The 13,557-nt window shown below is 35.9% G+C and overlaps 1 protein-coding gene across 1 annotated transcript; it reads left to right on the forward strand.

Moving 5' to 3' along the window:
* Nucleotides 1-361: 361 nt before the first annotated feature.
* LOC111912423 (tropinone reductase homolog At5g06060) lies at nucleotides 362-1,639 on the forward strand. Its single transcript, XM_023908160.3, has 4 exons — nucleotides 362-711; nucleotides 814-1,030; nucleotides 1,118-1,224; nucleotides 1,299-1,639. Exons 1-4 carry the CDS (start codon nucleotides 406-408, stop codon nucleotides 1,473-1,475), a joined length of 807 nt encoding a protein of 268 aa, XP_023763928.1. The 5' UTR covers nucleotides 362-405; the 3' UTR covers nucleotides 1,476-1,639.
* Nucleotides 1,640-13,557: the final 11,918 nt, after the last annotated feature.

Below are 13,557 nucleotides of genomic sequence, written 5' to 3' on the forward strand. Positions count from 1 at the left end.
AAGTTTCTTGAAATTTCTATAAAATATTTAAATATAGTTAATAATGAGTAATATTTTTATTAAAATATTTAATTAAACGGATGATTCTATTTTAAATTAGATTATATGTTTAAAATAACGTGAAATTTGCTGTTTAACGTATTTCGTTTTTAAAATTTCACCTTTGAACTTTTTGCTCACAAAATATGTGGCTGAAATGATCCCCACATGCATAATTTCTTTCCAATGCATGGTCTTTACGTATTTTTGGTAGGACAATGTACAGATCATATTTATAGGCGGATTACTCAATATATTTTAAATTCATAAATAATAAAACAAAAAATTCATTATATAAAGGACCAATGCTTTACAGATTAGGTATATATCGAAATAAATATAACAACAGACTCGATCGATCGGAGCATGACGACCGCCGCACCTTTCTCTGGTCCAGTCGGAAATTCCAGATGGTCACTTGCCGGAATGACTGCTGTCGTCACCGGTGGTACACTCGGGATCGGTTATGCTGTGGTGAATGAACTGGCGGAGTTAGGGGCAGAAGTGCACACCTGTTCTCTTAACGAGTCTGAACTTAACTCACGCTTACAAGAATGGTCCGACAAAGGCTTTAAGGTCACTGGATCCTTCTGCGACTTATCTTCTCGTCCCCAACGGGAGCAGTTTGTGGAAGAAGTCACATCACTTTTCGGTGGCAAGCTCAACATCCTAGTAAGTCGACTAGGTTCTTCCATATCTTACCCGAAGCTCTAGTTGTTTTTTCTTTCAAATGAATCGGAAAACTTATTTCCACATACTTATAATCTCCTGTAGATCAACAATGTTGGGACAAACATATTTAAAACTACGTTAGAGTTTACCGCAGAAGATTATTCCAAGATCATGGCTACCAATTTGGAGTCTTGTTACCATATGTGTCAACTTACACATCCTCTTTTAAAAGCTTCTGGAGCTGGAAACATAGTGTTGATTTCATCTGTTGGAGGTCTTATTCACGTTTCTGGTGGGTCTATTTACAGTGCCACCAAAGGTATGGTTTTTTTGGCTCCATATATATATTAATATGTGATGAAAAACTGGTGGGTTGTAAATTGTAATGTTAGTTTCGCATCCGCAGGTGCTATGAATCAGCTTGCAAAGAATTTAGCATGTGAATGGGCTAAAGACAACATTCGGACTAACAGTGTAGCACCAGGGTTCACTAAAACCCCACTCATTCAGCATGTAATATACAAAGCTTCTTCAATATCTTGGTCTTTTATCTTTATTGTCGTAACTCCCTTGTTTTGTATATGCAGTTTGTTGAAAGCGAGGAGTTTCTGGAAGCTATGGCGTCTAGAATTCCTCTGAAACGCGTTGCAGAACCAAATGAAGTTTCATCTCTTGTAGCGTTCCTTTGTATGCCTGCTTCTTCTTACATCACTGGCCAAACCATTGCTGTTGATGGTGGACTTACGGTCAATGGATTCCCGTGAGTGCAACGTACGTACTTGCAGTACTTTGTGTATTGCTCACGCCATGCTATCAAAATTACGAGTTATTGATGTTTCTTTTGATGTTCTATCTCTCTCTTTTCGTCTGTAAGTTGTTTGTTATATAAGTAAAATGGTTGAAATAATTTGACTCGTGATTTACGTTACAGTCTCTACTATAACTTCCTATTCTTGCCTAAGATCTGTTGATATTGTATTCGTACTAAAGTTTGCACTTGATAACATGCATGTACTTTCAGATTTGTTTGCTCTCCTGTGGAATTTCTTTGTTGTCTAATTCCTTTTGTGTTATTGTTCCGTTTACAAACATGCTTTAAGCGGTTCGTGGAGCTTGAACGAGACATGTTGATTCATTATTTACGGTTCGGCTAAATACAGGTAAAGGGAACTCAAGTTATCTTTCAAGCGCGCGGGGTAAATTGAGAACGATAAACATGCTTCATTCTAATAATCTAAATACATATACGTAAAGTACAACAGAGTTATTTTCTGCTTCTGTTTTAATAAATATTTATTAAATTCATATAAGAATATCATACTTGAAAATTTATGTATCGGTAAACCAAAGGGTTTATAGCCTACGGTATAAGAATTCATATACTGGTGTCCATCATTCAAATATTAAGATTCAATTTTTGTTGAAAACGAGCTGTATAAATTTAGGACTAAGATATTAAGTTTGTGTTAGCAGTAGGAAAAAAAAATAAACACATAAAAAGTGGTGTATTGATAGAGCTCCACTAAAACGGTTTCTAGTTGGTGTTTTGAATAGGTCTAATTTTTTTGGGATCTTGTCATGACCAGTGAAATCTTATACTTTTTTAATCCCAGTCCTTTTTCTGTCTCCATGGTGTCTAGACAAGTCCGTTATCGTGATCTTTGCGTTTTATTTTTTTCTTTTCAAGTTCGGTTACGTTTTTCAATGTATGGTTTCCTTTTTCGGTTCGGACTGATAAAGAGTTCTATTAGATTCAAACTACTCTCTTAAACTTCAATATTTTATTAATTTTATAAGCTTAATTAAGGAAATTCTAATAATTGTAGGCGTTGTCGCTATAATATATGTATTCTTGGCTGGGGATGGTGTTGGGCGTTGTACTTGCTACATTTCAATTTTGACTGTCGGAAGCGAAGCCTTCACCGACTTCTTTAATGTCGTTGTTAGTGTTTGATGACAGTTTTGTCGACCAGCTTTCCACTTCATCTTTCAAGATCTCATTTTCATGTGTTAAGGCTTCTCCAAGATTCACATTGTTGTTCTCTACATAGAGTCATAGTAGTCCAGTAGCATTGCCGATGTTTGCAACTATTTATGTGTTAACATACACCTTCAAGCACTTAATATTCTTCCATCGAACAACATTCCAAAGCTACGCTAGTAATTTGGACCGTTAGTACGTACCTCGCGATTAAGGCTAGAACTATATATTAACCCAAATGTTCATTTTCTTGCCAACAAATTTTAATATCTTATTGTGTAAATTCTCCGAATGATATATTACAACTTTACTCGGTTCCTTTATAAATTTGATTGTTCGTGTAAGTACATTTGAACTATCGAATATTTGATTGTGTCTCATTAAGAACTAGAAAACTTGAGTAGACACGAGGCAAGAGCAAAATTTTAACTCTCTTGAGAGTATATGGAGTGGACGAAATAACGCTCCCAAGGGGTCTAATTTATAGGCCGTAAGATAATTCTAGAAACCTTAATTTAGAATTAAACAATAATATTTCAGATTCAAGATCATTATATAGTATCATTATCATTAAGAGACTTCCAGATACCCTAATTGGGTTCCTCAAAAATTATCCCTATAGGGAAGCATCTGCAAGCCTTCCTTTGTTCAACTTTTGAACAATAACAATCATAGTCCATACACCTTTAATTAAATTAATCGGTCTCATAATCAATTCTGATTAATATCTGATTAATTCCTGAATAATTATTACTATTTCTAATTAATATATTAATCATATAATATACTAATAAATCATTTGTTACAATTTATTAATCATATATAAATTAACAAATCAACCTCTCTCATCAATCACTATATTCAGTTATCGGTTATGAGGCAACCCAAGAATGACTTTGCTTCTAATTAAAGAGTATACCAATTCAGTTATTAGACTAAACACTTTAATCGAAAAGTCTCCCACTTGGACAACTCTGTAACTATAACTATAAGTATAGACCTTGAACTTTAATAACAAAGTGTGCTTTCTAAAGCCACTGCCAAACTCTGATTCAGCTGTTGGGCCGAAGATAAGTGATCAGCTATTCCTTTATCTTCAAGATGTCATATAGACATGAGACATGGATAACAATCAATCTCATTGTCTAAGATTCTATTTCTCGTTTTTCGATTTGTAAAGACTTTATTGGCCTTCAAATTAAACACATCAATTAGTCCTAGCTAGGCCCAACAATCATAATGTCAACATTAAATCACCAAGGAGCCCAATGTTATCGCATTTCCCGTCAGGGAAAAGGAACGAATTACTTTGACTATATAGTCATACAATTTATACATCAAATATCACATAAAATAACACTTTATAACATCCAGTTACGAGATGTGTTTGAGCAAACCAATGAATGACTGATCTATAAACTACGAACTATATATCTCGGTTTTAAGAATATTAGATATTATTGTCTTAGAATTACTCGTGACAAGATCCATGAAATAATCTCTAAGTGTGAGTTTATCCAATACCTAAAATCCCTATTTTCAAAGTATTCATTAATATTGTAGCAATTTAAATTGCAATGTATTAACCTCAATCGACAATCCACAATGAATTCTTGAAAGTTTTAATTCACTACTTACTTTCGAAAATATGAACGACTATGAAAGTTTGAATCATTTAAATTACAAACATGCAATAAAGAAACACAAGAATAAATGATTGAATAAGGCAGTACGATACTCACAATTAATTCTCTATTATTCATTCACCAAATCAATTACATTTGTTTTCTTAAAAGTTTCAAATATATCACCTAACTACTAAAATTAATATTGTCTCTTAAACTTATGCTCCTAGCATGTTGGTATTGTTTTGACTATGCTCAGAGCTTTTATGAAAGGATGTACAACATTATCTTCTGATGATACTCGCTTCACCAAAAGGTGTCCTTCTTCTACTCGATGTTGAATATAATGGTACTTTATGTCAATATTCGTCGATCTACCAATGATCCTTTGGTTCTTTCATCAAAGCAACCACACCTTCATTATCGTATAATAGTCCCATTGGTTCTTGACTTGTTGGAACGACTCCGAGATCCCTGATAAGGTTTTTTAGCCAAGCTGCTTCCTTAGATGCTTCACTCGCCGCAACGTACTCTGACGCACAGGTGGAGTCAACCACTGTGTCTTGCTTGGAACTCTTCCAAGTAATCGCTCCTCCATTTAGTAAGAAGACCCAACCAGACTGTGAACAAAATTTGTCTCGGTCTGATTGAAAATTGGTGTCACTATAAACACTCACTCATAACTTATCACTGCCACTAAGAACTAGGAACTTAGGTTTCGTTCTTCGTTGACACTTAAGAATATTCTTCACTTCAATCCAATAGGCTATGTCAGGATTTCCCTAAATCGACTAATCATGCACAAAGCAAAAGACACATCAAGGCGAATACATGTCATCGCATAGATGATCGATCCTACAATTGAAGCATATGGGACTCAACTCGGGTCAGCTATCTCTTCGTCAGTACTTGGACATTGAGTCTTACTCATTTTCATAGTACTATGAATAGGCAATTCCCCTTTCTTTGAAATCTCCATACTGAAACACTTCATGATTTTATCCAAATATGTACTCTGGCTAAGACCAATAAGACGATTCTTTCTATCCTGATGAATACTTATTCCTAGAATATAGGACATTTCCCCGTAGATCCTTCATAGCGAAAGTTAGAATGTTGTTTCCTATAAGAAGTATGTCATCCACATACAAGACTAGGAAATTTAATATGCTCACACTAGCTTTGACATATACACATGACTCATCTTCATTTCTAGAGAACCCAAACTCTTTTACTTTCCAACGACGAGATTCTGGTTTTAATCCATAAATGGATTTCTCAAGCTTTCATACCCTATCAGCAAACTTGGCATGTACAAAATCCTCTGGCTGACTCATGTAGACGTCCTCAGATAAGTTTCCATTAAGGAAAGTAGTTTTAACATCCATCTGCCAAATTTCATAATCATGAAATGCAACTATAGCAATCATAATCCTAATAGACTTATCTTAGTTATGGGTCAAAAGATCTAATAATAGTCAATCCCATGGGTTTGAGTAAAGCCCTTTGCAACCAGCCTAGTTGTATAGGTGTGTACCTTCCCATGCATGACAATCCTCTTCTCGAAGATCCATTTACACCCAACTGTCTTTTTACCAGGTACATGATCAAAAAAATTCCACACTTGGTTATCATACATGGACTAAATCTCATTGTCTATTGCCTTCTTCCATATAGCAGCCTCAGGGCCTTCCATTGCTTCATTGTAGTTAGCTGGCTCATCCAAATTTACCAGAGTTCTATCACTGATAAACGTATCACCATCTAGCATAATATGGATACCATAGAACGCTGGTGACATGTTAACCCTACTATTACGATGAAGAGGTAATGATTTGTCAATTGGAACTTATTCCTCATGTTGATTGCTAGTGTTATCTGAGGTTCCTTCATTAGGAGACACCTGAACTTCTTCAAGATCAATATCACTCCCACTATCCAATTTCAATATGAGCTCTCTCTCATGAAAGACTCCTCTTCGAGCTATGAAGACCACATTCTCACTAGTTCTGTAGAACAAGTATCCAAAGGACTTTTGTAGGTGGCCAATGAAATAATACTTCTCAGCTCTGGGTTCAAGTTTTCCATGCGTCTCTCATCTTACAAGCTCTTTAGACCCCTAGACCTTGATATGTGCGAGCGAGGGAGCTTTCCCTGTCTACATATCATGAGGTGTTTTTGCAACCTTCTTTGTTGGAACATGATTCACGATATGGGCGGCATCCTGTATTGGAAGAGAAGCTCTAATCACCATGGAACGAACCATATCTAGTAAGTTTCGATTATGCCTCTTAGCCACACCATTAAGTTGTAGTGTCCAGGGAGGATTCAATTGTGAAACGATTCCATATTCATTAAGATAGTCATGGAACTCAATACTCAGATACTCACCACCTCTGTCAGATCTGAGCATCTTTATCTTCCTACCTAATTGATTATTGACTTCATTCTTAAATACTTTTAACTTTTCAAAAATTTCTTATTTATGTTTGATTAAGTAGATATAACCATATCTGCTATAATCATCCGTCAATGCCATGTAATATCGATTAGCATCGTTTCTGGTAGATCTAAATGGGCTACATACATCTATATGGATTAGGTCAAATAATCCTTTACCTCTTTCACATGATCTTGTGAAAGGAGATTTTGTCATCTTGCCCAAGAGACAAGATACACATTCATCACCTGTCCTAAGATCAAATGATTCCAACACACCATCCTTTTAGGGTTGGGCGATGCGTTTCTTGTTTATGTAACCAAGATGACAATGCCACAAACATTCCTTGTCAACATCGTTGGACAAATCAATATGAAACACACTATTTCCTAGATTATCAACACGAGTCACAGTTTCATACACACCGTTACAAAGTAAAGCTTTAAACATAAAACACCATTATCAAAAACAGAAATAGATCCAATATCATTATCAAATGTATATCTAAAACTGTTTATGAACAATTGGAGAAAAGAAATAATGTTTCGCATCATATCTGAGGAATAAGAGCAATTAATCAAAGTAACCCTAACACCATTACCGATCACAAGTTCATAAGCCCTAATCTTGGTAACATGTGAAGATCAACTATTATCCATGATCAGGTTCAGCCTTCCATGCTCCACTTCCTCACTTTCTCTTAGTCCCTGCAAATTTGAACAAATTTGGAAACCACATCCTATGTCAAGGATCCTCGCAATGTGTAGGTGTCTTTGAACTAAGTGTTCACCAAGTGTACTCCATCTCCCACATGGTTTCCTTATTGATATATATTGCTATAGAATCTTATGAGCATTATTTTCTATCCCGAAAATGATCCTGAGGGTAGGCCCCCTAAATTTGATGCTTTAAGGACATAAATTAAGGATAACTGGAATGGGTAATCAAGTTAAATGTTTTAATGAAAATATATAATTATGTCACACCCCCAAACCAGAATGGCAGAAACGTTCGGGGGCGGATGACTTCTTGGGTAGTATCATAACAGTGAAGAAAGCAAACACAACCATCATCAATATAATTGAAATAAATTACATCGTAGTATAAGTTTACATGTTTCGAAATCAATTACATTATGATGACAAAATAAGTCATAAAATTAACGCCTTAGCGTCCCGTCCTCAAAAGCTGAGCATTTCATGTTTACTGATCACCTGAGAATACAAGTAGTTTTAAAAAGTGTCAACTTAAAGGTTGGTGAATTCATAAAAGTTTTATTTGAGAAAAACTATTTCCTTGCAAAAGCGACAAATTGTAATTCCAGAAAATCCAATATTTTCTTTATGAAATATGAAATGAAAGCTCCTATGTTATGCAATAATGTACCCTAGAAAGACCCATAGATTTCTTCTATAATCACCCTGTGCATATAAGTTGTATAAAATTTAGGTTAAATAGTACATCAAATATAATGAGTCTACCCTACACCCACAACCAAACAAGGAACATGAAATAAGGCGGACCCACCAATTCTAAGTCGATTATGACCCCATTTTATATAACTCTAACATGTGCACTTAGCAATTATAGTTGGAAACTAACCATTCAAATGAAACATAGTTTTAATATCATAAAAACCATTTTGTGAAAACCCGGTACTTTGTATTTGTACCCCTTTTGTGAAAACCCGGTACTATATGGCCGTACCTCGCTTAATGTATAACCTGGTACCGTATGGTTGTACCTCGCTTAATGCATAACCTGGTACCGTATGACCGTACCTCGCTTAATGTATAACCTGGTACCGTATGGCCGTACCTCGCTTAATGCATAACCCGGTACTTTGTATTCGTAACCCATTTATATGTAATGAAAACCTCTTGTAATGAGCTCAAAATGTAAATGTAACATAAACTATACCTATTATAGTTAATCAATATGTTTGTAATGTATATGCAACCTAACTATATCTATTATAGTCTAGCATACTTATTTGTGGTGCATAATAGACTTACTTATACTTATCATAACTAAGTATAACTATTTGTATTGGTAGTAACCCCTTGTATAAGATTCCTACTTTCGAGCTAAGGTAAATACTATGTAATACCAACCACATGTATTCAATTAGTACTTTACTTGTCATAGTTTACCGAATGTTTGTATGTGATGGACGTAAACTTTGTTTATGGCAATTTATTATTTCACCACACTTAATATAGTAAAAATCCATTTATTTTCTGATGAACGTTAATATACCAAGACAAAATGACATATAATGTAATAACATATAATCACGTAACGATACACACCTTGCTCAACAAGTTACAAGGTGTAAATGAAATTGATAGTATTTTCTAAATATAACATTTCTATTCCTGTTTTTAGAAAATTTATAGAAAAATCATCAAAGGTTGAAATTAGAATCCGTAAATTCTGAGAGTTTTGAAATTGAGTCTAGTTTGTTTATAAATTTTCCCATGATTTTTAGTGATCTCCAAAATGTGTGAAAAAGTCCATAATCACAGACTGGTCCGGATTGGTTCTTGAAATGATAGACAGTTTTGTGCAAATCACTATAAATCGTAGCAAAATCGTATGGAGATGTGCAAGTAGTCATCTTAAAGCGAAGAACTGGAACTAATTACATCTAGTACAGTTTTAAAAGCTAAAATGTTTAAGTTGATCAAAACAGTCCGTGAATGGAGCCCAACTTTTCTGATAAAAGCTGTTAGAAGAATTTAGTTGTGTTCTTGGTGTTTTGACTTGTATTTTCCTCCTTAAAACTTAAGAAATCATGAAAATATAGGGGTATTAACTCACCTTGTGTGATTTCAATGGATGAATGTTAGGGGAAAGAAGTGTTCAACTTAAGAACACTTGGAGGATTGCTTGAAGATTCGAGTATCTAACACAGATATGATGGAGTTTGTGTAAGGAATCCATGATTTGAGTAAAAGGAAGTGTAATAATCATAAGGAGGATAATGATACTTACCAAATGTAGAAGGAAAGATTGAAAAATGCCTTGGAAATCTCGAAATTGTGAGGGAGAATTTGAGAGAAAATAGGTGTTTGATCTTTGGTGGAAATGAGTGAAAATGAGTGAAGTAAAGACAGATAAGAGTTTTCAGCCTTTGACCAAGAGTGTGGCTGGTCAAATGGTGGGGAAAGTACTCTTGAATGACCAGGTATGGTGGAAGGATAATGGCTGATCATGGAGTGGGTATGAGGGTGGTTGCTTGTGTCATACAATAAGGCAAAGTCAACACTCCACCACAAGATCTTACTTAATAGATTTTATTTTTAAATAAGGATTTCCTTAAAAATATGCTGAGTTTATGAATATTTGGAACCTTATATGTCAAAATATAAGTTCGGGTGAAAACCCCACGATAAAATAATTAAAAATGGGCTTAAAACGGAGTCGAGGTCGAAAACCGAGAAATATGGTGGAGAATCCGAAGTCTGGCGAGGCTTCGGCCTCAACAGCCTAGAACCGGAGTGGCTTGGTCGCAAGACTGCGGTCTAAGGAAAAGAGGGCAGCGGTCCGAAGGCGAGGCTCGGATGTGGGGCTTGGTTCCGGGTTTAGTGGCTGTGGCTAGATGGCTGCGGCTCGGAGGCTTCGGCTCGGTGGTTGCGGCTGAATCTGTGGCTACTCAAGGGGGCCTCGGTCTCGGATCTTTTGGCCTCGGGTCAAGGAGGACTTGGCCCCTATAGAGAGGCTTCGGCCCTAAGGGGCTATTTTCGAAGATATCTCCCCTTTTTGAGTGGTTTTTCACCAAGCCAAGTATCGGGATGCCCCAAATGATTATAAAACTCAAAAGAGGTTTTTCAGAGAGATTTGGGAGAGATTCCACATTCTTGGAGAGATTTGGGAGAGATTTGAAATAGGGAGAGATAGAGTGAAAGAGATTCAGAGAGGTTCCGTTTATGACCTTTTTGAGTGTCTGGCTTCACAACGCAAGGTCCGTAAACCCCGTTAAGCCGTGTTTCAGCGTCCTACACACTCTCGATGAGTGTGCAATAGTGTTTTACCGCTCTGGATAAATGTTTAGCACTATCAAGGCTAGGGAAAATTAAACACACGTATTCTCCAAATGATATTTACCCATTAAAATAGCGAGTTGTACAGTAATTACATAACGTAAACCCTAATATACAAGGGTTAATTGAGTCGACCGGTTTGACTCGTTGACTTTGTTTGACTTTGAATTGACTTGAAGTTGACTATTGTCACAAATTAAAAGAATATTATTATTATGGGTTGAAAACCCTATGTACTCACTAGTCTACAAAGCATAACCCACTCAATTTCTTGTATCACAGGTAGTGACATGAGAGTACATGTGTGATGATTGATGAAAGATTTATGGATTATAGGATAGTATAATAACAAATGTTTATAGGGCCTATATTATTTCCGGTTATGCTTACGTACAATATTTACGATGAAATCCCATGATTTTTAATATAAATAAAGTACATTTGTTTGGAAATGTTTTGATAACATCATTATCTTGTTTTAGGGAATAAATTCAACTACATTATTCTTTAAAAAGGATACTATGATTTTAAACAAGATTAAATAAATCAGTATTTTCTGGCAGTGAAATTTGGGATGTCATGGTTGGTATTAGAGCATTAGTTTAAGAGAATTAGGAATTTGAAGGATTTCTAGACTTAACCTTAGAATGTTAAGTGATAATTGTGAGATGAATGTCTACTATACATAGGTAGTATGCACGAATAGACATGAGCACTGGTTTATTTTATGTAAAATGCCTAAATTTATTTTATGTGCTAAATGAGTTATGTTATAGCTATAAGATTCCTTATACCCTTTAGGATGGTATTATTTGATCAGATATATGGTCAATTGCCAACTGGATCTAAAAATTTTGTGTGTTCAGGTTTCTAACTATTTATTCACGATATTAGAATTAACATGTAATTTTTTTGGAGTGATAAGGAGATTTATACATCTATCATAAATAGGGATTTCCTTACCTCAATTCTTGTCATTGTACATTAAACTTCTAATTGGTGTATAGAAATTCATGGTGAGAATAAACAGCGGTTAAGGAAACAATAATAGAAACCAACAGCCTGAGCCATGAGTGATTGAGCGTGCAACCACCGAAGAAGTGTCGGTAGTTGAACCTGTCACTATGGGAACACTTAAGGCTCAATTAGCCAATCAAAGAGAAGAAATGAGGCAGCTAATACATGATAACAGTAGAGAGCCTATGATGCCTATTGAGCAACTTGAGTTTAATATAGAACAATCTAAGGAAGGAAATTATAGCAGGACTATTAGTCATGCAGAACCTCAAGTGGTTAGAAGAGATAACCTTGAGAGAAGGAATGAAGGAAATGATGGACGTAAGTATAAGTATAAAGACTTCATGGGTTCCAAGCCAACAAGTCTTTCTGGAAGTCCAAAGCTAGTAGACATTATGGACTAGATCTCCAAGATAGATTTGGCATTTTAGAGCTGCAACTGTAGCAACAAGTAAAAAACTGTTCTTGCAATCAGACAACTTAAAACCAGGGTTTTAAGTTGGTGGAAGTTGTTGGAAGATACAATGTTGTAGGGAAAAGCCTTGAGGATGTCTAGGGAAGTATTCCTGGAGCAGTTGAAGATGCAGTACTATTCGGAGTTGGATCTGATAGACCTAAAAAACAAGTTTCAAAACCTGAAGAAGCGGAACATGAGCATTGATGAGTATGCCACCGTATTCAGCTAGAAGATGAAAATATTCCTCTAATCGATTCCTACTGAACTATCTAAGATAGAGAGGTTTTCTAACGTATACCAGCAGACTTTGATCCAACGATACGAATGGAAACTACTTTGAAGGAAACCATTAGAGCAGCCAAGAATGAGGATACCCAACTTTGGGAGAACAGTTTGGGGAGAACGAAGGTGGAAGAGAAAAGGAAGTTTTATGGATCTTCAAGGTCCAACAAGAAGAGTTGTCACACCCCCAAACTAGAATGACGGAAACGTCTGAGGGTGGATGACTTCATAAATAGTATCACAACAAATTGAATAATAGTGATCAAAGCAATACAACCATCATAATTATAATTTGCAAAATTACATTGTATCCAAATATTGTTTGTTTCAATACCAATTACATTAGACAAAAGTAAATCGTATGACGATGTAGCGTCTTGTCTTCAAAATCGTGTGGTTATCTGCTTAATGATTCCCTTACAATACAAGAAGGTTTTGAAAAAGGGACAACAATTAAGTTCATGAGTTCATAAGAGTTTTGTATGAGTAAAGTCTATAACTTTTTCCTTGTAAAATGATAGTGTATGTTAGACAATTGTCACCCCAAACGTACCGGTCTAACTGTAGCTAACAAATTAGGTATGTGATTTTCAGTCTCGTATAAATCTATACACAAGTCTCACACTCTCTTACTGAGATTCTAGTTGTAATTTAGGACTTTAGTGTGTTCTCTGAAGCAAAGCCCACTATTGGCCCAATTTACTAAATTAGGCCCACCTCACCAAATGGGTCTAGACCCATGGTCCAATAAGACTAATGGGTCCGCAATACTCTATCCATAATGCCCAGTCACAGCCCAAAATCCAGCAGCCCAATAACAGCCCAAACCCTAAGGCCCAATAATGAAAAACCCAACATAGGGAGTACGCTGGGCGTACCCTCCTTGGTACGCGGGGCGTACACTCTGACTCGCAACTGGGGATCGGGGCACTGACCCGCTACGCGGGGCGTACTCCTAAGTTACGCAAGGCGTGACTTCGCTGCTCATTCAGTCCACA

This window comes from Lactuca sativa, chromosome 9 (genome assembly GCF_002870075.4).
Source record: "Lactuca sativa cultivar Salinas chromosome 9, Lsat_Salinas_v11, whole genome shotgun sequence".
In the NCBI taxonomy this organism is placed as follows: Eukaryota; Viridiplantae; Streptophyta; class Magnoliopsida; order Asterales; family Asteraceae; genus Lactuca; species Lactuca sativa.